We start from the raw sequence: 25,815 nt of genomic DNA, 5'->3' as shown, positions 1-25,815 counted from the left end.
CCCTAAAGAGGCTCTTAATGCTTTACCTCTGCTAAATTTTATTATAAGTAGGATTTATATTTTGTCAAGAGGAAGGACTCTTATCGAAACCTCGTTCCTCCAGCCAAGATCGCACCATAATCACAATTTCCTGGAGAATACGTTACTCAAACCAGTTTACTCTAACAGGGACTTATTTTTGTTGGGAGGAAATTCGACAGGGATTCAGCTTGAAGGAAGGCTATGTAGTGGAGAGCCTGAGAATAAACCCACGTTAAAATCCTTTGACATCCAAATGACCTGATTCTACTAAGGTTCGAACCCACGACTCCTCGCTTAGCAAAGCGGACTCTGTAATCTTGCGACCACGAAGATCCCTGAAAATGACTCTACTTTTTAGTCTGTTTTGGAACTTTCAAATGTTATGTCATTTTTCGCGCGGGGCTCAGAGCTTATGTGTTTTTTTTTAACGTGGAAAATGTAGTACATCTGCTCACTTAAATTGAAGTATAACTGATAATATAAGCAGAAATCTGCAATTATTTATGCTCGCTTTAAACCGAAAATTACATAGCGAAAACAATTTTGAATACTTGAACTGGTTGACATTAAAAAGAGCTGGAAGTAAAAAAACTCAAAGAAAAACTCAGAAAAAAAGGTTTTTAAGGTAGGGATATAAAGTATAAAAACTCAGGGGTTGTTTCACCACCGCTTTGCTCGAAAAAAATGAAGAATGTTGAGATTTTTCAAAAAGTGTGTATAGATTACTTATATTACAATAATATTATAATTCTCTGATTATCCTGTTTAATCAGAAGAAGTTATGGTCGCTGCGAAAATATTCTCTTTCCTTGAGAGACACCATATAACGATGAAGTCCAGCAACTAAGCTAGTGAAATGATTCATCAGTTTCGGGTCATTTCGAGTTGATGAACGATCATTTTTATAATTCTTAATCCTGCATACGTAAACATTTCTAAACTCTTGATTTTAAACTTTTCGAGCGCTGAAAATTCTTATTTGAAACGTAGGCTGGAATATAACATTCTTCGTTTACCATCAAAACTTGACATACCAAAACCAACAAAAGAAAAATAGTAATCGTTTAATCCGCTATATCAAGCTGAAGACATATCATAAAACAGTATCAAAAAAAAGAAATCGCTGAAATCACCAAAACCCTCTCAAAAGCAACTATCTTGAATGATGAATTTGAATTAAGACAAGAGGTTCTTAGAAAAAGGTTTGTATCACCAAAACTGAAGGACGTATTCAAATTAGTATTATTACTATTTAAACTTTTTTAAGAACCTCTTACCTTACGGCTTTTTATACATGTCTAAAATATACCAAACAGTGTCGTCACGACGCTGTAAGATATTCGCTATAGGATGACGTATGTAATACAATGTCATTTAATAGCTTAGTAAACACAGAATGTTTAAGTGTTAAAAACTATTGCAGTGCTGCATGTGTTAGTGTATAGCAACACAAATACAATAGGCAATATTTCCCTGTGTAATTATGATACTTTCTACAGAACTTAAATCAATATGATAAAAAAACGATTGCGATATTCATGTGGGTATATGTATTCATACGAGTGTAGTGCTGAACAAGCGGCAATCAAAAGCCTGTTGCCGTTTTTGCCTCAGTTGCGTTTTATCGGTTTCCTGAGGCGCACGGCTAGTGGTTCGAGGAACGATCTTATTGTGTCTGTATAATTAATTCACACAGCCGTTTCATACTATCTATCTGTTCATAGCAGTATTCTAATATAGGCCGGTAAAGGTAAATAAGTCATGCCGGTATCTGTGGACCGTGTAGTGACTTCTTTGTGAATGAGTGGAAGTTCAGAGTTATGACCAGGAATATCGCGTGACGGTGGCAGGAAGTGGGACTGCGCATTTTCCACCCTAATGTGAATAATTTACACGTACTCGTGATGATTGTCGGCGTGTATGCGAAATAAGCCCCTGATAGGAACAGTTCTCGTAAGGTTTTGACTTCTCAGCAGTGTTTTTCCAATGCGGTATCTAAATATGAAGAAGTTCTTTTTTTAAACAATGGCTCTGACGTAAAGCTGGGGTCATCACATTAAATGATGTACGATTACATTTGTCCCACGTGGATTACAACCGTAATAAAAAACACGTAAAAAAGTTTTTAACCTCAAGTGTACCTTTCGAATGAATTCTTTATATTGAATTTTGCAAAACCGCAGAACTGTATGACTTCATTAGAAAAAATTCTACGAAACAGCAAAAGCGATAGCGCACATTTATTTGATACCTCAAATTGACATATCAAACGTTTCACCTTTGTTGTTAAGAGATAAGATAATGGAGCTGGCTAGCAAATAAACAAAAATTATCAGTCCATCGCATGAGAAAAGAAAGTATCCGGATTTCATCGTCATTTCTATTGATTACAGATTATTTCTTTTTTAACAACACGACAACAAACCAACCGTCAAAATGTCGCTGAGCACCAGTGCAAATCTTGTGAAATATCTACTTTTTCTGTTCAACTTTTTGTTCGTGGTATGTACCTATACAATAAACAAATCAATTCCTGGTGAATATTAACATCATACAAAAACACAGATAACAGGCATCACGATTATGGCCATCGGGTTAACGGTTCAGGGCGCATATCATAACTTTTCGGATATCCTGGATCCACAATTTTTCAGCGTTCCCACCTTTCTGGTAGTGATCGGCAGTCTGATTTTCGTAATCGCTTTCTTCGGATGCTGCGGTGCGTACAAAGAAAACTACTGCATGACACTCACTGTAAGATTCACCCGCATTTTCACCACAGAAAAAAATCTAATAACTACTAATATTTGAACAGTTTTCAGTACTACTGGTGCTGATCTTCATCCTAGAACTTGCGGCCGGTATCAGTGGGTATGTCCTGCGAAATGACACATACAACTTACTATCCAACACAATGCGCAGTTCGATGAAAAAATATGGCAACGAATCTGAAGAAATCACCATAATTTGGAATGAAATTCACACCACCGTAAGTTACAGTATATCATGTCGCGCATGTTAACCAATTTTACCACTCATACAGTACAACTGTTGTGGAGTCGAAAGCTCGAAGGAATGGGCGGAAGCGAATCCAGCTTTGTTTAACATTTCGTACCTACCCATGTCCTGCTGTGTGGAACCTCCAGGTGATTTATTATAAAACAGCATTACATATAGAAATAATACATAAATAAATAATACATTATAAACAGTTTCCATCGGGTACCGACGATGTGTGGATGAGAACCATCCGGAGCTGTTGCGTTCTTCAGGTTGCATTGAATCTTTCGGAAACTACATCAAGTCGCACGCCATTAGTATTGGAGCCGCTGGAATCGCCATAGCCGTAATACAGGTTGGTACAGCTTTGGGTTGAAACCCATGGGTTTTTTCGAATATTTTTTCTCTCTTTTTTTTTACAGTTCTTCGGAATACTTTTTGCCTGCTATCTGGCAAAGCAGATAAAACATTCAGGGTTCTAGTCACAATTTAATGTAAAGTGCTAATTGTTGATTGAGCGATGATTGAAGTGGAAGTGTTTCAAGTGTCGTTACATGTGTGAAAATTACGAACGTTTGAACAATTATTTTATGAACTATGTTTGTCTGTTACGTTTATTAATCTTGTTGCCCTCTCTTGCTTCGATTAGTAATTTCAGAAAGCGTTAAATAGGAAAAAATAAAACCATAATGCTTAAGCAGGTATTAGACGAAGCAAATATTTGCTGTTTTTGGTACGCTTTTTATTTGCACAAAATTAAATCTGTATTGAAAAATAGCAAATATTTGCTTCGTCTAATACCTGCTTTAGAACAGTACAATTACTGTGAGCCAGTTAACATATTTATTCTATCATTACTGTGTGTTTCGTTAATATATCACATACCTCAATTTTGATATTTCAAAATCTATCTATCTATCTTGGAACAAGCCCGAAACTCCCGAATTTTGATCAATATCGACAGTTTCAATGACAAGAACGAATACTCGAGTTCTTTCAAATCTCGTAGAGGTTTGCGGCAAGATGATGGGCTCTCATGTCTGCTTTTTAACAGTGGTATGGAAGATTATTAGAAGAGCGGGGATAGACACGAGCACCGACGACATCGACATTACGGCATGCAACTTTCAGACGTTGACGGAAACGTTCAGCCGACTAGTCATAAACACGTCGAAGCCAAAATACATGAGAAGTAGAGGCTCAAGAGAAGACTCTGTCCACCACGGATTCTAATTGCTAACCTTACCAATCAGACGAAGACTGTGGTGGCTCGTGCTGTATCGAGAACTCATGTTTCATGCACCGTCGCCATTCCCGTCGTCCGTCTGAACTCTACCATGGATAGTCACCTTTCGTTCGGCAACTCCAAGATCGTTAAGGTCCTCCTCGAGAACCATTGTTGTCTCGACTCTGTAGATGACTACCGGTCTTATCAGAGTTTTGTATAGCGTCAACTTCGCGCGTCGTCGCACTCGACTCGATTGAAGTGTCTTCCGAAGTAAGAAGTAGGCACGATTTCCAACCGGGATGCGTCTCTGAATCTCTTTGCTGGTGTTAATATGTCGACCACCTCAAATTCATTGCCGTCTACAGAGATTTGAGTAGGGAAGCTTATGTTGTTTCCCTTGGAGCCTCGCTCGCTTGTATTTCATTTTCGACGCATTTATTCGCAGTCCGAATCGTCCGGCTTAGGCTTTCTGTCGGGCGTAAGTTCCCTCCGCCGTCGCAAAGTTGCGTGTTATGAAGTCAAAGTCATCCGCGAAGCCCGGATGCTGAACATATCTTGTGAAAATCGTGCCTCTCGTGTCGATACCCGCCCTCCGGATCACATTCTCAAGGGCGATGTCAAACAGCAAACAAGAAGTCCCACACCTTGTCAAAACCATTTGCGTAATTCAAGGGGCTTGAGAGTATCCCCGAAACACGCACGTAGATACTCACTTGTACCATGGTGACCTTGATAAATCAAGTCAGTTTATCCGGAAATCCGTTGTCGTGCATGATCTGCTATAGCTATTTTCGATTGACTGTATCATAGGCCGCCGTGAAGTCCTTTAGATGTGATGTGTTGTACTCGCGAGATTTCTGTAAGATCTGTCGGATTGAGAAGATCGGGTTTGTAGTGTGGGATAGACGACGGAACAGGATCTGTGAAAGTAGTATGTAGGCGGTATTGATTAGCGAGATACCGCGGTAGTTGTGGAACTCCAGCTTGTCACCCTTCTTGGCGATGGGGCAGACGACTCCCTCCATCCACTCGTCTGGCAGTTTTCCCTCCTCTCGAAACCTGGAAATGACCAATTGCAGTGCTCTAGCCAGCGCCTCTCTCCCATGCTTAAAAAGCTCGCTCGGCAGTTCATCTTTTCCTGCGGCTTTGTTGTTTTGTATCGCCATTCAGGTGTCCATTAAAGTACTCCTTCCACCTGTCGACCACCTCGCTGGCATTCGTGAGAAGATTCCCATCCGCGTCGTTGCACATGTCGACTTGCGGCACATATCCTCTGCGAGACTGGTTTATCTTCTCATAGAACTTCCGCGTATCACTGTCGTGGTACAGCTGCTCCACCCCCATATGTTCTCTTGCTGGCGCTTCTTTCGTCTGAGAATCGTGGTTATGTCGTTCCGTGCCCGTTCGTTATTGGCCCTGTTCTCTCTCGTTGACCTGCCCAGATATATCGCCCAGGTCCCCGTCATTCCAGTCGTTTCTGCCACTCGGTGCTTTCTAGTGTCGCCGTTGCGGTCTCTTCGATAGGTGTGCGATTTCTGCACCAGCCGTCCTCGAGAGGCGATGCGCCAGGCTCCTCCGCCGTGGGTAGTACCGCTTCAAGCTGTGGCGCGCATTCTTCCGCAGCCTGGGAATCCCGGAGCTGCTTGATGATGAGCCACGGGGCTCGGCGATGTCGCGCGTGATATACGGTCGACAGTTTTGAGCGCAAAGATACCGCAAATAGGTAGTTTTGCGAGCCAATATCCACACCGCGATTGGTGCGTACGTTTGTAATGTCTGAAAAGAACCGGCCGTCGATGAGAACATGGTCAATTTGGTTTGCTGTACGTTGATCAGGTGGGATCTCCAGGTGGTTTCGTGGATATCCTTCCGGGGGAAGAAGGTACCTCGGATTGCCAGTCCTCGGGAAGCTGCGAACTTGACGCATCGCAAGCCGTTGTCGTTGGTCACGGTGTGCAGGCTGTGCAGGCCAATCACCGGCTTGCAAGGCCGGCGTCACATTATTTTCCCGAGTGGGTAGTAAGGAATAGGGAAGGCTCATGGGTGACAAAGGTGTAGCCGGAGGGGCGACCTAGAGATACCTGAACATAATTTTACGACAGTTTGACAGTGGATGCCAATGGAATGTTCAAGAGAAACTGGATTTTCGAATTTTGTTCAGTAGTAAAGTTTGCATTAAAAAAAATAAAAAAAAAATTCGGATGGTGATAGCAAAAAACCAAGGCAGAAAATTGTTTTCAATGAGTTTACCATGGAAGGTAATTATATAAGCTCACTTGCAAAAGCAATTCCACGCCCTTGCGAGTGGCCTTCCGGGAGTTTACCGGAACATTCGCTATGGTGGACGAGATGTTTTTGAGTTCTTTCTTTGTTTTATTTATCAATTCCTTTTCAATTTTTGCGACAAAATTGTTGGAGTAGGTCTTACGCTTCTGGTTCGCCCAGAAATTCTGGATGGGACGCACCTTGGGTACCGCATTGATTTTCAGCCACTTCAACTCCTCCAACGATTGCTTCGAGTAATGGGCCGACACCAGATCCGACCAGAGCACAGCGTCTTCGCTCCTATGATATTTCTTGGTGAACGACTCAACTTCTGGCAGGCACTTCGTACTATAAATTTCACGGTCAGTACGGAGCTTCTCGCTGATGGTCAGTCACAGCAGCACCTTTTTTGGGAACTTGGTATGTGAAATAAATTTCACCTCAGAGCTTACTGAGCAAGATCGCGCGAAATGACCTATGGTCGAATATCGACCATTTTTGATTTGAATGAAACTTTGCACACGTATTTGGCTTAGCAAACTGAGTATTTTTCACAGGTGAAGAGATTTTTTACACCCATTGGCATAGGTTTTATTCGAAGCATTGTAGCCCAGAAACCGTTGGTTGTATAGAAAAACTGTCTGAGAATGAGTTGTAGGAAAATAAAAATTCACCATAAAAAAATATACACTGTACAAAAAAAAATTTTTTTGACCAAAATAGATTAAAAATAAACATTAAATTTCAACTAAAAAAAAAGGGTTGAGTTTTTTTTTATTTTTTTTTTTAAAGAAACTTGACGTTAATACGCAACTTTTAAAAAAAAGTTCAGGATGGAGAAATGAATAATAATTTTTTTATGGTAGATTATTTTTTTTATAAAAATTCAAATTTAAACATTTTTCAAAATATTTGTATTCTGATGATTTTAAAAAATGAAAAGAGTCATTTTGAATCAAAAAGCTCTTGATAGTAAACATTCTAAAGGCATCGGTTTTCGAGTTATTTTCAATATAAGCTCAATAAATTACTATTATTTCGGAAAATACACGATTTTTGTAATTTGTCAATGGTTCTCCAGCAAAAACCATACGTTCATTGGAATGCTTGATCAAAAATATACAATTCATTCTTTGACAACAAAACGATTGGGCGAACGGTTCTCAAGAAAAGAGTTAAATGTTCTAAGTGATATAAATATATATATAAGAATCAAATATTTATTTTCGAGTTTCATTATCTTAGGAACATATTTTTTTATGACATAGATACTTTACAGAATTAGTTTCACCTTATATTTTATATACATCACAAGTTTGCTCGAATGTTTTATAAAAATGTTTTATAAAATAATATGTTTGTCGTGCAACACTACCTACTTGTTTACTATTAATAACTGTTTGTAAAGTACGCAACCAATAACTACTGGGTTACCTATAATATCTGTTTTCGTATATAAATACGATTGCACCTACTCCAGATGTGTTAGTAACAGTTTGCATTTTGTGAAGATGAATAAAGTGAAAATGGAATACACCAAGCCCAAATGCTGTAAACCCTTTCCTGATCATCGGTGCTCATCAAGCTTACGCAAATTAAACGAAAACGTTATTGCAAAACTAAAAATATTGAACAGTCAAGCTCATTTTGATACGTCTTTATCAATTTCTGATTCGTGTAGTTATTGGAATGATAGTCAAGTCATTATTCATCCCTTCGTTGTTTATTATTCAGAATCTGGAACACTTAAGAATATCAGCTTCATCATAATATCGGAAGTACTCCATTATGATACTGTTGCGGTTCAGGTGTTCATTGCCAAATTAATGAGTTTTTTGAAAACAACAATAGAGTTGAAAAAAGCGATATTAATGTCTGATGGAGCCTCACAATATAAAAATAGAAAAAACTTTGCAACAAAATATAACGTCGATGCAGAGTGGCATTTTTTTGCAACTTCTCATGGTAAAGGCCCATGCAATTGGTGGCATATTAAAACGAATGGCAGGAAATGTAAGTTTAGCTAAAGAACATAAACATCCCATTACAAGCGCAAAAGAATTGTATGATTGGTCTAATCAGAAAAGTAATAAAAAATCATCAAAAATGTCAGTTAGTTGGGTATCATATGAAGAATATGAACAAGGAGTAACAGGATGGAGCAATATTTTCAAAAAATCTATAATAATAGCTGCCACACAAAAGTATTACTCTTTTGTTCCGACTTTAGAAAATAAGATACAAACGAAGCTGTTTTCAAAAGATGACGAATCATTTACTTATGATGTATATAAAATATAAGGTGAAACTAGTTCTGTAAAGTATCTATGTCATAAAAAAATATGTTCCTGAGATAATAAAACTCGAAAATCGTTTTGTTGTCAAAGAATGAATTGTATATATATTTTTGATCAAGCATTCCAATGAACGTATGGTTTTTGTGGGAGAACCATGGACAAATTAAGAAAAACGTGTATTTTCCTTAATAATTATAATATTTCGAGCTTAAATTTAAAATCACTCGAAAACCAATGCCTTTAGAATGTTTACTACCAAGAGCTTTTTGATTCAAAATGACTCTCTGCATCTTTTAAAATCATCAGAATACAAATATTTTGAAAAATGTTTGAATTAGAATTTTCATAAAGAAATTAATCTACCATAAAAAAATATTTTTCATTTCTCCATCCTGGACTTTTTTTAAAGTTGCGTATTAACGTCAAGTTTCTTTAAAAAAAAAAAAAAAAATTCAACTCTTTTTTTTTAAATTGAAATTTAATGTTTATTTATAATTTTTTTTTTGGTAAAAATTATTTTTGTACAGTGTATATTTTTTTATGGTGCATTTTTGATTCCCTACAACTCATTCTCAGACAGTTTTTCTATCCAACCAACGGTTTCTGGGCTACAATGCTTCGAATAAAACCTATGCCAAAAGGCATACGCCCTTTTAGAATGTAACTCATGGGTGTAAAAAATCTCTCTACCTGTGAAAAATGCTCAGTTTGCTAAGCCAAATACGTGTGCAAAGTTTCATTCAAATCAAAAATGGTCGATTAAATTTTCGCGTATTTCCAGGCGATTTGAAATGGTTTTGCTCTACTTCCTTCGTGGGGAAGTAAAATACAGAGTGCCCTGCCAGTCGTTGCCAGATCGCGATTCGCCGAAAAAATCGACTCGACCATATCATTCAGCCGCTGCCACTGCGTCATTGCCTGCAGCTCCGAGACCAATGGACGGGACTGCCGCTTTCTGATGTCCATGTTTGCCAGGTACTTTTCCACTGTTTGGCCGGTTACACCGACCTTCCGATCAAGCGTACACAGCGGTGTAGCAACTTTTCCCTCGGTCTTCCTCTTTAGCATTCTTTGGAACGTATTGTGGCTCAGGATCGTCGGCCGTCCGGAACCGGTCTTGCTTTCGATGCTCTGATTGTAGTCCAACAGTGACAAGATGTTGTAGATACCGAAACAAGCGTAGCCGGTATCCCTTTTCCGTACGATGTCCGCATCCGACGCGGTGGGGTAGCGTTCTTTGATCACGCAACTTCTGAGCGTAGAAGCTTCACTGTTTTCGCCATTACGGTTAGAGTACGAATCAATTTTTTCTCATGGGTTACTATAATTGATGCTGCATTGGTAGATTCGTCAGTGCGTGTAAAGGTAAACCCATGAAAAATCGGCATTTTTTAAGCATTTTCTTAATTAACGTTAGGGCTAAACAATTTTGTCTTCTCGAAAAAAGTCTCCATCCAAAATTTGAGCTTAATCGAACTCTTGATAAGGTTTCACTTACAGTCGTGAAAGTCTTACATTTTTGACCAGCCTAAAAATGCACAAGAGTAGTTCTTGAAGTTTCCGAAATCGATTTTTTTTATAACAAATCTCTTAGAAATGCATAAAATGTCGAGATCTGATTAAAAAAATTAATTAATTTAAAAAAATTAACTTTCAGGGACATTGAAACTTTTGTGCTGGGAGATTCAAGCTACACCAGAACACACAAGAGACACTCCTAGCTCGAACATTTCTTTCATCGATCGAAGAACTGTAACTTTGACCGCTTTAAGGCTCTACTTCCTGAAATCCGATTGAGCTCAAACTTGGCATGGGAAATTTTTACTAGAAAACAAAACTTTAGAACTCTATCGCAAATGAAATTTAGAACCCTATCTTGAATGAAATACTCTATCGTAAATGATACAATTAAAAAAATAATCCTTTTCCGTGAGAAACTTTACAAATGTACATAAATCTATAGATATATAACTTCTCGCTCAACGATATCCATCAAAAAATCTGTCGCTCGCAACATTACATTTTTTGGGTTTTGTCAGATAGTTCCGTGTGGGTAAGTTCCGAGTGGTTACTACTACCCATACTACCCACATGAACCGCCGGCCCTGCCGGCTTGTATATGTCTTCCCTACCGATCTGAGCCTTCGTACCGCAGACTTAAGGCAGAGGCCAGTCAGCTCGGACTAGTCATAACGTCAAAGTCAAAATACATGGAACATGGAGACGACAAATGAACCACGAGTTGCATCAGTTGCTGAGGGAACGCACTCTAGTCCATACGGCTAAAATCAGAAGGCTAAGGTGGGCTGGGCATGTCGTAAGGACGTCGGACGGAAGCCCGGTTAAAATAGATCTGGATAACGACCCAATAGAAACGCGGCGTCGTGGCGTGCAACGTGCATGGTTGATTGACCCAGTGGAAAGTGGCAGTCTGCAAGAGTGACATCGAGCAGCCATAGATCGAGTACAATGGCGTACTGCTCAGACCTACAATTTTCTTCTATTACTGTAATGAATCCATTTTTCATCCCTTCATCTGCTCCAAGAACAAAAACTATTCTCTTTTGTACTTGGAGCAGATGTTTACAACTTAGATTTGGTTACCACTCGAACGACGATTTTGTAAAAAATGGACTCGAGGCACGTCTGTTAGTCCGTCACTTCGATATGCTAATCGAATCTAAATCTCTTTACTTACAACAAAGAATATCCGACCTGTTCTGCGATTTTTAGAAGGAAACGCTGCAGGCGTTTGCAATTTAATTCAACCAACCGCATATAATTTAGTGTAAGTTTATAATGACTTAGAATACACTTATGAACCCGTTGTAAGACATTTTACAAAACTATTCGTATATGACAATGACAGTACGCTGATGTCCGCACTGACCAGCGCTGCACAACGACCCAATCGGAACGAAATTGTATTGGAAAACGCAGAAAATCCATTGAATAACTCCAGCATGTTGTATGCGTCCGACCCAACGGTACTGAACTGAGTGTAAAACTGAAATTATATGCGAAAACAATAAAAGTTTAAACCACCCATAAAGTACGCAAAAAAACGACATTTACCTGTTGCACACATGCTTGGTTCGGTACTGGTGAGCAAATATTAATCAGACTTAACATTTGCGTAGCAACCGTTTGGGCCATCGAGAATATCGTAGTCACGTTTGTCGCTAGTGCTGATATCCGAGGTACCTCGGCCGTAATGCATGTGTTAATTCTGTCCACCGAAACTGGTGCTTGGGATAGCATTGCACCATATTTCGTGAGACAGGTAACGCTATTCTTACCGCCAGTCAAGGACAGTGTCGTCAAATTAACAGCGGCGTTGTTCAATGTTTGGTTGATAATTTGTACTTGAGCCAGAACTGGCGTGATTGCGGCAGTGAAAAGATTAGAATTGAAGGTTTGCAGAGTCTGTTTGGCATCATCCAGCTGTTCGGAGATTCCCGCGATAGCTGTCTTCACCTGGGTTGCATTGACCCCATAAGCACTGTACTTAGTGAGCAAAGGATAGATCGTTTGGTTGACTACCGTTGCAAACGCGATCAGTGCTGCGAGGGCGGATGTTTCAGCGCTTGCGACGGTACTGTTAAAGGTTACGATCGTTGCGTTAACCTTCGTCATCGAAGTGCTAACAGCGGCCGATACTGTCTGATTAAGAGTTGCACACTGGGCGGCATAGATAATGCACAGGCAGCCGAGGGTAACTGATATTAAACGGTTCATCTTTCGCTGAATGATGAATACTCCCCAATTAAAACCAACTGAGGTCGAAAACGTGGCTAAGCCTTTTATATCACAAACTAACGGGTGCAATTGTTCAATGAAGCCGTTGTTCTGTTCACTGCGACAGTATGTTGTGAAACCGTGACGTGAATATGTGTGCACCTTTTTAGAGAAGCAGTAACTCGAATATTGTTAGGATGTAACATAAAGAGTTATTTGTTATTCAGGATTTTCTGCCAATGTATTGATGAAAGGCTTGGTTTCGTTGGTTTTTGTTATAAGGTAGCGCATGCGTATAAAGCTCCCTTGCACAAATTTCAACTATTGTTAATCTAATCGTTTTTAAATATTATTGAACTTTTGGAGAACAAAATTACCTACAGTGTGGTCCAGAAGCTGTACGGTCTTCTCAGTTTCATACTTTTTGGAAAGGAAAAAGTATCGAAAAGGCTGACTGCTGGAAATTTTAGTAAGAAAAAGTTTGGCAAGCTACTTACTTTTGTAGAACAGTATTGTAGATTTAAATTCTAAGCGAAGCCATTGTGCTAAGTTTACATTAGGTGTTATTTTTGGTACCAAAGACACCCGAACTCACCCCTTTGAGCGAACCTGGGCTTTTGCTGTGGCTGGTACACGTTTTGTTTGTAACTCATTTTATGAGTGTTGTTATTTTCTGGGACGGTCTCTATTCGTTTGTCGAATAGTAATTCCACGCGAATTTCCATTACAAATACGATGAAATGGAGAAAATTTTGCCAAACTTCCTAGTCGTTATACACTCTTTGCACGTTCTGCAGAATGATAGACTTTCGACCCGATTTCCTAGACATAATGCTACCGGATTTCACATGAATCACACGCTTTCTTTAAAAAAAAAGATAAAAGTTTCTGTCGCGAACAATAACAACCAAAAGACATAGGTACTTAGGCGTCGTACACAAATTACGTAACGCTTAAAACCTATATTTCAGACCCCCTCCCCCCCTATGTAACGATAAGTAACGTTCGATATGACTCCCCCCCCCCTAAAATAACGTAACGCTGGACAACTTGCCCCCCCCTCAAAATTTGCGATTTTTAGCAAACATTACAGTTACGTAACGGTCTCAACTACCCCTCTCCCCCCTATGTAACAATAGGTAACGCAGATTCAACCCCCTCCCCCCCTTCATGCGTTACGTAATTTGTGTACGAAGCCTTAGGTAAAGTGATGAAAAACATTCCTCATGGTCAGAAATTCTATCCTGTGCAGACATGAGCATATATTTCGATGACGTTTGTTTCCATGTGGCATTCCCATATGGGTTTTACACATTGATACAAGTTTGCTACCATATCCATAATCATTACCATTGTAATCAATTTTACAATAAAGTTTAACAATAACATCATTCACATGCGCACTTTATTACCAATCAGTATGAAAACATGTACCTGAAAACTGTACTTTAGAAACAAAGCCATCCCATCAATTTTAACACAAAGCAGATCATTATTGATTATCACTGCATCGAAAACAGATCTCACGTTCACATCTGAGCCGGAAACCCCCGACTTTGGCGGATAAACAATTTCTTTCATTGACCCAAAAACATCTAGTAAGTAGGTATATAACATTCTACCAAAAGCTGGCCCGCATCACTCGCGTAGTACAGCCTGAATCAACATGAACCGCTGGTTCACGATAGTTTGTATCTTAGGAATATTTTCTGGTACAGTTCATAGCGCCTACTGGACGCTAACCGCCGGCGGAAATGTACTACAATCGATAGCCGTTTCTTTGAAGACCATTTCGACTACCCTGGCTACGTACAATACCGCACTCAACAATGCTCGAACCCAGATCTACAATGCAGCGGTAGGATTATTGAACAGTATGAACAGTACCTACTCAGCCCTGAATAAGACGTACAGCGTCCTTGATCCTACGTACAACTCTACGATTATGTCAATAATTTCCACACTGAATCCGCAAATGGACATGGTGAAACAGATGGACCTCTCGATGGTATCGTACATTCAGCAACAAATCAGCACGATGCAAGACAAAGTATCAAGAGTGATGAGAAGCCTTTTGCAAAATATGCTAGTGTCATCAGCTCCGTTTACAGCAAACGGAGAGCGATGTGCTCTAGCAAACGCAACCCAACTGGTAGCTGCAAACGTTTCGTTGTCCAGATACGGATCCTGCTTGGACAACCAAACTGCTATTATTTCTACAATAGCGCCTATAGCAGCGAACTTATTGTCATACGGTTTAGTGGACTACAACCTTCTTACCCAACAAATTTCGCTCTGTACCACAGCAGGATCTAATCTCTGCACTGCAACGGTGAGTATCTACATATTTGCCTTTTGTACCTTTGCTAGTTCGTTGTTTTGTGGGAATATATGCGTGTTTCTTTTGCAGTATATCGCATCTCTAACCAGTGAACTATCGGCCATAACTAGTGAAATATATTTCGCTGGTAATTATCTAACTCAGATCGCAAACATCCTAGTGCGGTGGATATCCTACTGCGGGCAACTCACGGAGCTGGACATTTTCGAGATTTTCACACGAATCCAGACACAGATTGTAAACTGCCAGAATCTTAATTGAAACCTGTTTTGGTTATCTAAACGATGCAAAGAAAACACTTAAGTTTTAGTGTCTTGTTTCATTAATATATTTACACTCTTGAAACCAAATTGGTTCTGCGAAATGTTGATTTCTGTATTGCATTGTATCGTTACTGCTGCTGTTATATTTCTTGCTTATGTACACTTATATTACAATTTATATTTTGTGCTGTGATCCTCCACCATCTACTAGATATGTACACTGTGAGCTACGATGAACGAATCTAACGGTTTTGTCTTTTCTCTGCGTGAACGATGTCGCCTATCCTGAAATAGAAAAATATTGATTAGTTTCACAATATATGCTACGTTTTTTACTAATCAATGTACAGTGGCAGGCATGTTTTAAATATTTTTTTGATTGGCAGATTAGCGATTTCGTTGATTTTCGAATTGGTAAGCGATCTCAAGCGTCGCGAAAAAATGGTTTTAGAAAGGCTGATTGCTGAATTCACAATGGAACGGCAAAGAGAAATATTTCAAAAATCTTAGGATTACTGTTGGTTGCTTGACATATTTGATAAAACTCTTTTGGTCCTGCTTGATCCAAGTCCTTTGAAGAATGAAAAATAATACCACTTATTACATTTTTTCAGCAATCACTACAGAGTATCGATAGGATAAAATATTCATGCCATAACAATAACACCAAAAACATGATCAAGCTAACCTTTTCCGGTGCCATTTAGGAGAGGCTCAACTATGAATCACTACACAAAATACTGCATCTGAGCGGGCGCGTGATATCCCCGATGTTGCGTCTGCTCGTCGACATCCATTGGCACATTGGTGCACCCGAAACCATTATACAGTCCTAGAGGCTGCGTGACACCACTGGAGACAGGACAGACAGCCGGTCTTGGCACATGTACTTCGTCATTCAGTGATTTCTTTTGATAGAAAAGCATCCACAGTGGGAACGAATGTCCCGACGAATGAGGCTGAACAGTTGGTGCCACACTTTGCGGATATCGGAATAGATGTTGGTTGTGTGCTAACGCGTGTGGTGATTGCAATTGCTCGTTATACATATACTGTTGTTGCTGTTCCTGTTGATATCGCTGGTAGTAATGGTGATGATCGTTATAAAAAGGCGTTTGGTTATGATGTTGAACGTACACCGGACCATTGTAGACGTGATACGTATGAAATTGCTGAATAAACTGTACACCTTTGTATGGTTCGGCCGGCTGAGTATGATGAATTTGGTCAAACTGGTTTCCAGTATCTAGCGGAAATTGTGCATTCATCTCTCGGAGGTACATCATGTATTGCTGGTATGGAGTAGCTGTTGTTTTGGGATACTCAAATGGACGTTTCGGCAAACTGTAGCTCAATAAAGGATAATGAAACTGTTTCGCGTTGCGTTCTGGCTTCTTTACTTGGTCAAACTGATCACCAGCATCTAAAGTAAATTGCTTGTTCATGTCTCGAAGATGCATCATATATTGTTGGTATGGCGTAGCTGTTGTTTTAGGATAATCAAACGGTCCTTTCGACATACTGTAGCTCAATAAAGGATGATAAAACTGTTTTGCCCTCGATGGTTCCTTCTTTTTTGGCTCTTCCTTTTTATACGGATTGGTATATGTAAATTGCGGAAACCAGTAAGGTGTGGTATTACCAGAAATTGCATCTGGAATCCGTGATGTATGCTGCGGCTTATCACAAGATTGTTCCAAATCTTGTTTCCACGCAGAGTACCGATTGATATCTTCTTCATTGTCGCCTATGTATAAACAACATTTTTCTCGATGCCGATGATCACAATGGAAACAGTAAGCTGGACTTGGAGTTGAACTACGACCCATAGGAACATTATTGTTTTGCATCAACAAGAAACTTTCAATACGAATATTTTCCTCTATTTGCCGAATATCTGTCATTCGAGCATTCAAGTCTGGAGTAGGCATCGCCTGATCGACAATCATATTTTGTTCACGGTTACTAAACCTATAGAGTGGTCGAGAAGTACGGTTTACTGATGGTAAGTAACACTTCAAATCAGCACTGTAGTACGAGGGTTCACTAACGAAAGTCGTAGCCATCCTAGACTGTATAACTTTTCCTAGAATAATGCAAGCAGCCAGCCACAACGCGATATAGTACAATCTATTAACTGAGCTAGATGTTTACTGGAGCACCTATTAAGGCAAACTGATTGTTGGTTGGCAAATACGTACCGCTCTCTTGATACAGGTAAACAGTTAAAAAATTCGTATACCTGCAGAGCGCACTAATAATGTAATTAGAGAAACGCTATTCTTCATTGATCATGTAGATCAGAAGCAATAAAATGTTCACAAATGAAAAATGACATCAGAAAAACCAAACAAATCCAATACCAGTTACATCAAAATGCCTTTTCCAGTTTCTTGCCTACAAAAGGATAATCCGTTTTATTGTGCGTACGACAATTCCTAATTTGAATACCTATTGTAATTTAGAACTATACCATCCCTGTTTTCCATGCAAAACAAAAAGCGGCACCCGTTGAAACTTTGTCGCATTTCTTCAGCTCCGATAGTTTAGTTGGTGTCCATCTGCAATAAAAGTACGTAAAGTTCAATATGAATACATACAGCGTACTGTCTTTTACGAAACGACAACCTACACATTTTCAACACCTCCAGTACCGCAATTCCCGTGCTCGTTCCAGCCCCATGTGTAGAGACCATCCTCTGCCAGAGCAATCCCGTGCTGTGAACCAAGGCAGAAATCGATCACCTTGCTCTCTATGCCCAACAGTACTGGTCCATCACAGCTTGTATCCACTGCCACGCCCAGCTGCCCGTAACTGTTTCGTCCCCACAGGTAAACATTACCGTTGTCGGTCGAAAAGCCCGAATGCGACCAACCCGCTTGTAACTTAACAACCTCTCTTTGACTAACATTAACATTTTGACCCTTCAAGCATTGTCCAAATTTGTCATCGCCTCGACAGACAATTGCTTCATGCTGCAGTTTGAGAACTAAGTGATTTTCGCCACTTACAACATCCGCTATTCGGTCAGCGTCTTTCAGAACAAAAAATTGCACTCCACAGTGTGTGAAACTTTCAAGTTTCTCCTGCGCTAACCACTTGGATTTTCCAAATAGAAATAAACTACCGTCTTCCAACAGCACGCAAGTGTGCCTCAACCCAAAGCAAACTTTCTGCGCGTATCGTCCCGGTGGTAATGGCACTTTTGTAGGCATAGAATAATATTTTACACTGCTATCGGCAATTTGCAGCCACACGTTCGAACCCCACAGATATAGTTCACCCTGTGTATTGATTGCTCCCGACACATCCCATCCAGTCGTAATCGATTTGAAACCCAGGTGATTAACGCAAGTTAAGAGATGAATATCATCCGTATGTCCCAAACCTAGCTGGCCTCGATTGTTCCAACCAGTTGCGAATAATTGTCCCTCACCGTCGAGAACTAATGTGTGGCCACCACCAGCACTGATACACACAATTCGTTTCATCGTCAGCGGAATCGATTCTACCTGTTGCGGCTTATCGCACATCTCGCTGGTAAATCCGAGTCCCAATTGACCATGGCTATTCGCACCCTACAAAATGTGTATTTGAACAATTTTGTTAGAAACTGAATGAATTATTTATTTACCCAGGCGTACATTTCCCAAATGTACAACTTATAGTAGCGAAGTTTATTGGTTTATTTTAATCGACCCAAATTTTTATTTACAATTTCGGCAACGGTGCTGTTTTGGTTTGTTTTGTTTGCTGATTTTGCGGAAAAATCGTATGCGTTACTTACGCTACTGAAACATTTCATAAAAAGGATATCAGGGGTGTGTAAAGAAATTAATTTAAATTGATTAAATTCAATACCAACGCAAAACATCGTACTGCATAAATGTTAATACCGAGTGAACTTTGCTTTCTATCATTTATGATTTATTAATTTAAATTTTGCACTACGCACTTAACATCTCTGCGTCTAGATCGCAGAAACTTGGCAAGCAAAATATTTATTAGATTATAATTTGACCAAGAAAAACATTCGAAAAAAATGCAAGCAAACCAAACGAGTTAATCTAAGATAGAATTATAACAAAGACCCTTAAAATCTAATGGAATGTAGTTATTGAGAGCTCTTCATATAATTTAAGTAATTCCTTCAATGTAATGCATACTATGTGATATTTCAGATGTCATTTTGTCGGAATGTGACCAGACCGAACCAAGCACCAAAAACACGCCGACCCTTCAATATGTTTATTTCACTCCAAGATTTTCGATTAGGGGCCATTCACATACCACGTGGACAGATTTTTAACGATTTTGACCCCCCCGTGGACAAATGCCCATAGAAATTCTTCTTTTTTTGTGCGGACCGTGGACATTACACAAAGACCTCCCCCCCCCCCAAGCTGTCCACGTGGTATGTGGATGGCCCCTTATGTACTGCATTACTGCTAGTAATAAGTATGAAATTTTTTTATTTCTTAAGTATTATCAGCTGGTTCCGTGACACCTGTCAGTTCTTAAATTGGTCTATAATTGTGACCACACCCACAGAATTTTTTTTTTTTTGATGAACATTTCAGGTACAGAGATAAATTTTCATGGTGAGTAGAACATGGTGTAACGGTTTGACCAAAAACTAGGCGCGGGGTGAGGAAGCGTTTTTTCACTTTGGAGGGTTGGAGACGAGGCATCACTATGCAACAGCGAATAACTTTTTCGTGTTTGTTGATATATCCTCACTAACTAGGCAATTGAATACCGCAAATTCGGGTGTTCTAAGTTGGAAATTGTTTCTTAAATTAATGAATATTGGTAGCAAGGTATGTAGCATTGCCATATTTATAATTTAAATGCATCCAAATGATATATTTTGAGATGCGATAATTTTTATGCCCTAGTTGTTTATAAACAAACCTACTGGCTGGCATTTGTTTTTCCAATATAGCCGATTCTGCTTTTGACATATCGTTACACCATGTCTTTATACATCATGATAAATTTTCGTACTTCCCAACCTTCCGTAGTTCACAATATTACGTGTTACAAACCTCATGACAAAACCGGTGTAACGCATGTAACGCACGCGTTTAAAGCCTGTTTTGTTTGTCAACAATTTGATCAGCGCAATCTGTTTAGATTTTCCCCTATTTTGTCTGATATTCATTGATTTGTTGGTAATATTTCGTTGGTACAATAAAACGCTACTGAAATGGATGAGACGTTCTCAATAAACTTAAAAGAAGTGAAACAGGATCTGATTCTGGGAATTATCGAATGTAACAAAAGAGGGCTGGTACAGAGTGCCAAATGGCTTTCCGAACTGAACCACGGTTTATCGGATGTGCAAGTAAAGTTAACTGGCAAATCGTTTGAAAATCTACACACCGGTATTTCCGAAGAAGAGTACGATAACTATGTTCTCGCTAAGAGCTATTTCGATGTACGGGAGTATGATCGGTCAGCTTATTTCACGAGTAACTGCACTTCGCCGGTTCCCAAGTTCCTTCATATTTATGCGACGTACATGTCGAAAGAGAAAAAGCGATTGGACAACATGAGCGATAATTCGATTGTGAATTCTAACAGTCACGTAAAGGATTTCTCCGAACTGTTAGCGTCGTTAAGAACGGATCACGGGCAACGTAAATTGGACGGATATTGCCTTTACTTATACGGAGTTATTTTGAAGAAGCTCGATTTGAATCAAATGGCAGTACAAATATTCGTGGAAGCTATAGCTGCTGCTCCAACCATGTGGGGATCATGGTTAGAACTTGCTCCGCTGGTAACGGACAAAAACATGTTGCAAAATCTAAAGCTGCCTAACCATTGGATGAAACAAATATTCATTGGTTACACTAACATTGAATTGTTTTTGAACGATGAAGGGATCAAAATATTTGAAAATTTGCAAATGGCTGGATTTGGAAAGTGTATCTTTATCCCGACTCAGCTCGCAATAGCGTTCTCCAATAAACGAGATGTAGACAAATCGATTGAAATATTCCAGCACCTCCATGAAGTGGATCCATTTCGTTTGGATAATTTGGATTCATACTCCAATCTACTGTTCGTCAAAGATATGAAAACCGAGATGGCACACTTGGCCCACAAAGCTGTGGACATTAACAAGTACAGTCCTGAGACGTGCTGCGTGGTGGGAAATTATTACAGTATACGAGCAGATCATCACAAGGCAGTGGTGTACTTTCAGAGAGCGCTAAAGTTGAACCCAAGATACCTATCTGCTTGGACGCTGATGGGTCACGAGTTTATGGAGATGAAAAATACTAATGCAGCTATCCAAAGCTACCGGCAGGCAGTGGGTAAGTGAAATTATTTGATCTAAATGTGAAGCGTTGTATAACTGTTTCCTGTTACGTATTTGCAGAGGTAAATCGGAGAGACTTCCGAGCATGGTACGGACTTGGTCAGGCTTATGAAATTCTCAAGATGCCATTTTACAGTTTGCATTATTATAAAGCTGCCCAACAGCTGCGTCCATATGACAGTCGAATGTTGGTTGCCCTGGGTGAAACCTACGAGAAGCTGGACAAACCTGCTAATGCATTAAAATGTTATCAGAAGGCTTACAATGTTGGGGATATAGAAGGAGTAGCGCTCTACAATCTGGCTCGATTATACGAAAAGCAGGATGAAATCGAGAAAGCAATTCCCGCTCTTCTAAGATTTTGTTCTGACGAGAAAACCATTGCGGATAAAAGTTCTCTTTGCCATGCTTACATGACGTTGGGAAATTTCTACGAGAAGAATGAACAATTCGATAAAGCGTCCCACTTTGCGTACAAATGTTTAGAACACGAAGAAACGAAACGAGAAGCGGAAGCGCTTTTGAAGACGATTGCTAACAAGCGATCGCTGAAGGCTGCAGCTGCCGCAAGATCTGCTGCAACTGCCGGCAAGGGAAAGGCCACTGATATTGACCTGGAAGAGGTTGAAATGGATGAGAGCAACGTGAGCAGAATGGTCGATCTGGTGTTCAACCAAGACGATATTTCAGTGTTTACACAAGATGAATTACAGCTGGAGCAGGCAGCAGAGTTGGAGAATTCTTCGTTGTCTATTATCATGGAGGATGGATCGAATGAATAAAATGGTTAGTATAGTTTTATTTACCTTGAATTTACCTTGAATTTAGTCAATCCGAATAATCATGATTTTCAAATGAAACACTCGTTTGCTAGATATAAATTTATTTTGGTACAAAAGTAAAATAATATCATGATACAGACCGTCACGAAATTGACTTTATAGCACATTCGAGATCTGACTTACAGCTAGTGTCTGTGTTTTTCCCACAATCACTACAGTAAGCTAGACCAACAATAGATTATTTATTAAAGATCATCTGAAAAACTAAACACTACTGAAGAAGCATCCAATAATATTGTGAAAAGAACACTACAAGTCTCATACTCTCAACATGGAACCAGTGAAATAGAAGGTAAATGTACATTTAAATCTGCCGTTCCTGTAACAGTGGCAATTAGTCTAATCGTACATGAGTACTTTAACAATGCTGTCTAACACCCTCAGATCTGCCAGGATAGCCATATGATCCGAACCGGGAAATTCTCGCATATAGATCTGTTGTTTTTGCTGACCATTCCAGTGTTTGCACGCCTCCAACGAACGCCGGTTTACTGTTCCATCACCATCCCCATACACCAGAGTTGGTTTACCAGACAAATCATATGTCTTTTGGTAATTAAGGCTAACGTAATGGAGAAATGTGTAAGAAAAAAACAAACTTTTGAAATCACCGCAGATAAACAAACCTTTCAACGGTATCAATTTTTGTTCCGTATAAACAATGGATTTCAACGCCGGGAGCGGTGAAGTTTAACGCATACTGCAGAGTGTCTTTTCGCATTTCCCAAGCATCTGTGTAGTCGATATCCCTGCATACGAAAATCAAGAAACAAATTAATGCTAACTTTTCGACTTAAATTTAAAACCAGCCCACCGGAAAAAATCTTCCACCTGATCCATAGTGTATACCCTGGACAGCGACTGGGCAATCACCTCATTCGGCTTCCAGAGTAACGGGTTCGGCAACAACCAAGCAAGTGAAGGATTGCTAATTTGTTCCGCTCGCAAGACTTTTCCGCTTAACGCGAATGCACCCAAATCATCGCCAATGGCAAAACATTTGAGTGCCTTTACGCTACCACCCCATGCTCCAGCTAAAGAAATAATTCGCCGAATGTACTGATCTTTCCAGCTTTGGCTTTGCATCTGTAGAAACAGCATCGTCATCGGAGCTCCCATGCTATGGACGATGAACGTGATCGGTGTGTTATCGTTGAGCGTGTACGTCTCCTCGACAAGATGCTTCACTTTAATAAACCACTCTTTGTTTTCATCTGTGAATGAGTAATGGAATGATCAATATGATTGCAAAGTTTCAATCCTTGTCTTTTACTTGGTGCTTTTCTAAAATCGTAAGGTGCTCCTCTTATAGAAATATCCCGCTTGTAACCATTCTGCACCAGAGCATTCCCAATATTGACGAAATACGCTCCCTCACTGGCGTGGGATGGATCGATCCATTCGACGGTCTCCGAAGTACCGAAACCGGGGATGCGCGTTACAACACCTGGAGAGTTTTCCGTGGTACGTGCCGTACGGTTATATACCAGGCGCATATTGTCGATCCAGCAATCGATAACGAACGGCACCAGCAGTTCTTTGTTCAGCCAAAGGTTGAAATAAGTGTCGGTTGTTTTCTGGCAGTAGAAATGCACGCTGTCCTGTTTTTTCAGGATGGCATCCACCTGACTACCACCATCGCCAGGTACTGGAAAAAAAAGGTTGAGAATGAAATGCTCTTAGAGGAAAATATATCTTAAAGACTAATTCTAGAAGAAGACAAAGTTTCACTTCCGTATATTCACGATACTAAATTGAGTAAACTGCTGATGGTAATGACTAAATCACAAAACATCGCTTGACGTCATGCTTGTATACTACTGCTTAGAGCTATGTTCTGATGTGACTCAGAACATAATAATGACCAGACTGGCTCACATTTGTTTACGAACCAGGAAACTGTTTCTATAACACCAGAAAAAGTCATCGATGAAAACGTTATTACCATAACATGCAAGACCAACAGCTTGCAAAACAAAACCATATTTACTAAAAATATCACCTGATTTGATTACGGTTGATAAGAAAATTAGCGTCATTGTCCATTCCATTCGCGCCTAACTGACTGAATGGTAGAAGGCACAGCTGAGCAGAACAATCTTTTTTTTTTAATAAATTGTTTGTTTCCGCATAATGACAATGCGGATTTTGTTATTTACAATTGACCTCAAAGGTTATGCATTATAAAAGTCCACAGTAGAGCGATAATAATCTGGGTTAAAACCTAGATGCATTGAATATGACCATTTGATTCGAATTATTCCCTTCAAAAATATAACACAATGATTGTTTTCAAATTGAAACCGTTCTGATTCGGTATGTCAGCGTCGGTTTCGAAAGTAGTTCGTACTGTAGTACAAGAACTTTTTCTTTAACTTACCAAAAATGACCGGCGATAGTTTTTTCTCGAAACGTGGCCGATTTCTACGAGGTAGTTTATTTTTGAGATCCTTGATCAGCTTGACACTATTGCCAAACATGGTTCCATAAACCACCGAAAGGGACACAAGTAAGAGGAGTAATCGAAGCAGTTTCATTTTCTACTAACTGTTGGATAGATATTCGTAACGATCGATATTTTTACGACACTCGAAATGCTAACGTAAACACGTTTACCAACCGATATATTCTGCCGTTAGGCTATATAAAGCAGGCAGATGATTGAATTGTTGCAGTAGAATTCGTTAATAAAGAAGCTTCACAATAAAACTGATAACAAAACGGTTGTTCACTGATGACAATTGAATGAAAGGTCAATAATTCCGTGAAATCCAACCGTTCTGCTGCCTTTTTCTACTCTCTCCGTAGTATCTGTCATTCAACTGCGGATTACTGTTTGTGCCGCCCGTGCATCGCTTTTTGTTTACATCCTGTTCTCCCAACATGCGCTCTACTCTCAGCAAATTTCAAGACTCTTTCAAAATTCACGCCGTATTTATCAAAAAGGTTTATGCATAAAAACCATTCTTTAGCCTGTAGCTAAGGGGAGACAACTGGGTATAGATTTGCATCCACTTTGGGAACCACTCGCTGATTGGTTGAAATTGAAAACCCCGAGTGCGTTAAAATTTATCATCAGGCTTGCTGCCAGTGTTGCTGAACAACATTGTTCGTTGTTTTGATTTATGTTTTTTAATGATGTCACCTGTTATAATCTAAAATAATTTCAAGTGAACATTAAACAAAAAACAGGAGGGTTGTGTGCAATCCACGACCGCAAGGTTGAAGTAGAATACTTTTACAAGAAAGATAACCCGGCTGCTTGCGTGTCAGTCATTTTTTCTAGTAAATAAACGTTGACTAATCAGATCAAACGAATTTTACGCTTCAACAAGGATTGACCATTTTCAATAATATAGTAAGTTGCTTGAAGGAAAAGATAATTCAGTACGTTCTGACACGGAAATAAAGTAAAATTTATAACTTTTACAATTTTAAAAATGTAAATTAACTCAAGAGAAAACATTAACGCTTTAATCATCAGGTTT

General features: G+C 39.5%; 6 protein-coding genes across 13 annotated transcripts; 3 read left to right on the top strand and 3 right to left on the bottom strand.

The window, feature by feature from the left end:
- Window positions 1–1,618: 1,618 nt before the first annotated feature.
- Window positions 1,619–3,859, top strand: LOC129729482 (CD63 antigen-like). 6 transcript variants are annotated; one of them, XM_055688083.1, is made up of 7 exons: window positions 1,619–1,771; window positions 2,415–2,523; window positions 2,587–2,775; window positions 2,837–3,010; window positions 3,065–3,167; window positions 3,234–3,376; window positions 3,444–3,859. In XM_055688083.1, exons 2-7 carry the CDS (start codon window positions 2,458–2,460, stop codon window positions 3,501–3,503), a joined length of 735 nt encoding a protein of 244 aa, XP_055544058.1. In that variant the 5' UTR covers window positions 1,619–1,771; window positions 2,415–2,457; the 3' UTR covers window positions 3,504–3,859. The 6 variants fall into 6 exon arrangements, with proteins under 6 accessions (XP_055544058.1, XP_055544059.1, XP_055544061.1 ...); XM_055688084.1 differs by having other exon boundaries at window positions 1,620–1,765; XM_055688086.1 differs by having other exon boundaries at window positions 1,651–1,694.
- Window positions 3,860–11,455: 7,596 nt separating this feature from the next.
- LOC129731878 (uncharacterized) lies at window positions 11,456–12,572 on the bottom strand. Its single transcript, XM_055692238.1, has 2 exons — window positions 11,887–12,572; window positions 11,456–11,818 (listed from the first exon to the last, which is right to left on the bottom strand). Exons 1-2 carry the CDS (start codon window positions 12,547–12,549, stop codon window positions 11,627–11,629), a joined length of 855 nt encoding a protein of 284 aa, XP_055548213.1. The 5' UTR covers window positions 12,550–12,572; the 3' UTR covers window positions 11,456–11,626.
- A 1,488-nt stretch (window positions 12,573–14,060) lies between these two features.
- LOC129731877 (uncharacterized) lies at window positions 14,061–15,199 on the top strand. Its single transcript, XM_055692237.1, has 2 exons — window positions 14,061–14,881; window positions 14,960–15,199. Exons 1-2 carry the CDS (start codon window positions 14,216–14,218, stop codon window positions 15,149–15,151), a joined length of 858 nt encoding a protein of 285 aa, XP_055548212.1. The 5' UTR covers window positions 14,061–14,215; the 3' UTR covers window positions 15,152–15,199.
- Window position 15,200: 1 nt separating this feature from the next.
- On the bottom strand, window positions 15,201–18,918 carry LOC129731875 (secretion-regulating guanine nucleotide exchange factor). 3 transcript variants are annotated; one of them, XR_008729106.1, is made up of 5 exons: window positions 18,789–18,918; window positions 17,786–18,732; window positions 17,605–17,714; window positions 15,842–17,550; window positions 15,201–15,438 (listed from the first exon to the last, which is right to left on the bottom strand). XR_008729106.1 is itself a non-coding variant. In XM_055692236.1 (3 exons), the coding sequence occupies exons 1-3, from the start codon at window positions 18,798–18,800 to the stop codon at window positions 17,621–17,623; spliced, it is 1,053 nt and encodes a 350-aa protein (XP_055548211.1). In that variant the 5' UTR covers window positions 18,801–18,918; the 3' UTR covers window positions 17,558–17,620. The 3 variants fall into 3 exon arrangements, 2 of the variants coding, with proteins under 2 accessions (XP_055548210.1, XP_055548211.1); XM_055692236.1 differs by lacking the exons at window positions 15,201–15,438; window positions 15,842–17,550 and having other exon boundaries at window positions 17,558–17,714; XM_055692235.1 differs by lacking the exons at window positions 17,605–17,714; window positions 17,786–18,732; window positions 18,789–18,918 and having other exon boundaries at window positions 15,842–17,547.
- A 1,331-nt stretch (window positions 18,919–20,249) lies between these two features.
- LOC129730870 (cell division cycle protein 23 homolog) lies at window positions 20,250–22,297 on the top strand. Its single transcript, XM_055690459.1, has 2 exons — window positions 20,250–21,480; window positions 21,546–22,297. Exons 1-2 carry the CDS (start codon window positions 20,364–20,366, stop codon window positions 22,265–22,267), a joined length of 1,839 nt encoding a protein of 612 aa, XP_055546434.1. The 5' UTR covers window positions 20,250–20,363; the 3' UTR covers window positions 22,268–22,297.
- A 54-nt stretch (window positions 22,298–22,351) lies between these two features.
- Window positions 22,352–25,157, bottom strand: LOC129730871 (phospholipase A2 group XV-like). Its single transcript, XM_055690460.1, has 6 exons — window positions 24,948–25,157; window positions 24,708–24,874; window positions 23,601–23,975; window positions 23,142–23,541; window positions 22,954–23,076; window positions 22,352–22,889 (listed from the first exon to the last, which is right to left on the bottom strand). The coding sequence occupies exons 2-6, from the start codon at window positions 24,862–24,864 to the stop codon at window positions 22,667–22,669; spliced, it is 1,278 nt and encodes a 425-aa protein (XP_055546435.1). The 5' UTR covers window positions 24,865–24,874; window positions 24,948–25,157; the 3' UTR covers window positions 22,352–22,666.
- Window positions 25,158–25,815: the final 658 nt, after the last annotated feature.

Source organism: Wyeomyia smithii, chromosome 3, assembly GCF_029784165.1.
Source record: "Wyeomyia smithii strain HCP4-BCI-WySm-NY-G18 chromosome 3, ASM2978416v1, whole genome shotgun sequence".
NCBI lineage: Eukaryota > Metazoa > Arthropoda > Insecta > Diptera > Culicidae > Wyeomyia > Wyeomyia smithii.
Note: the sequence above shows the minus strand (reverse complement) of the source record. Positions and strands in the feature narration are given on the sequence as shown.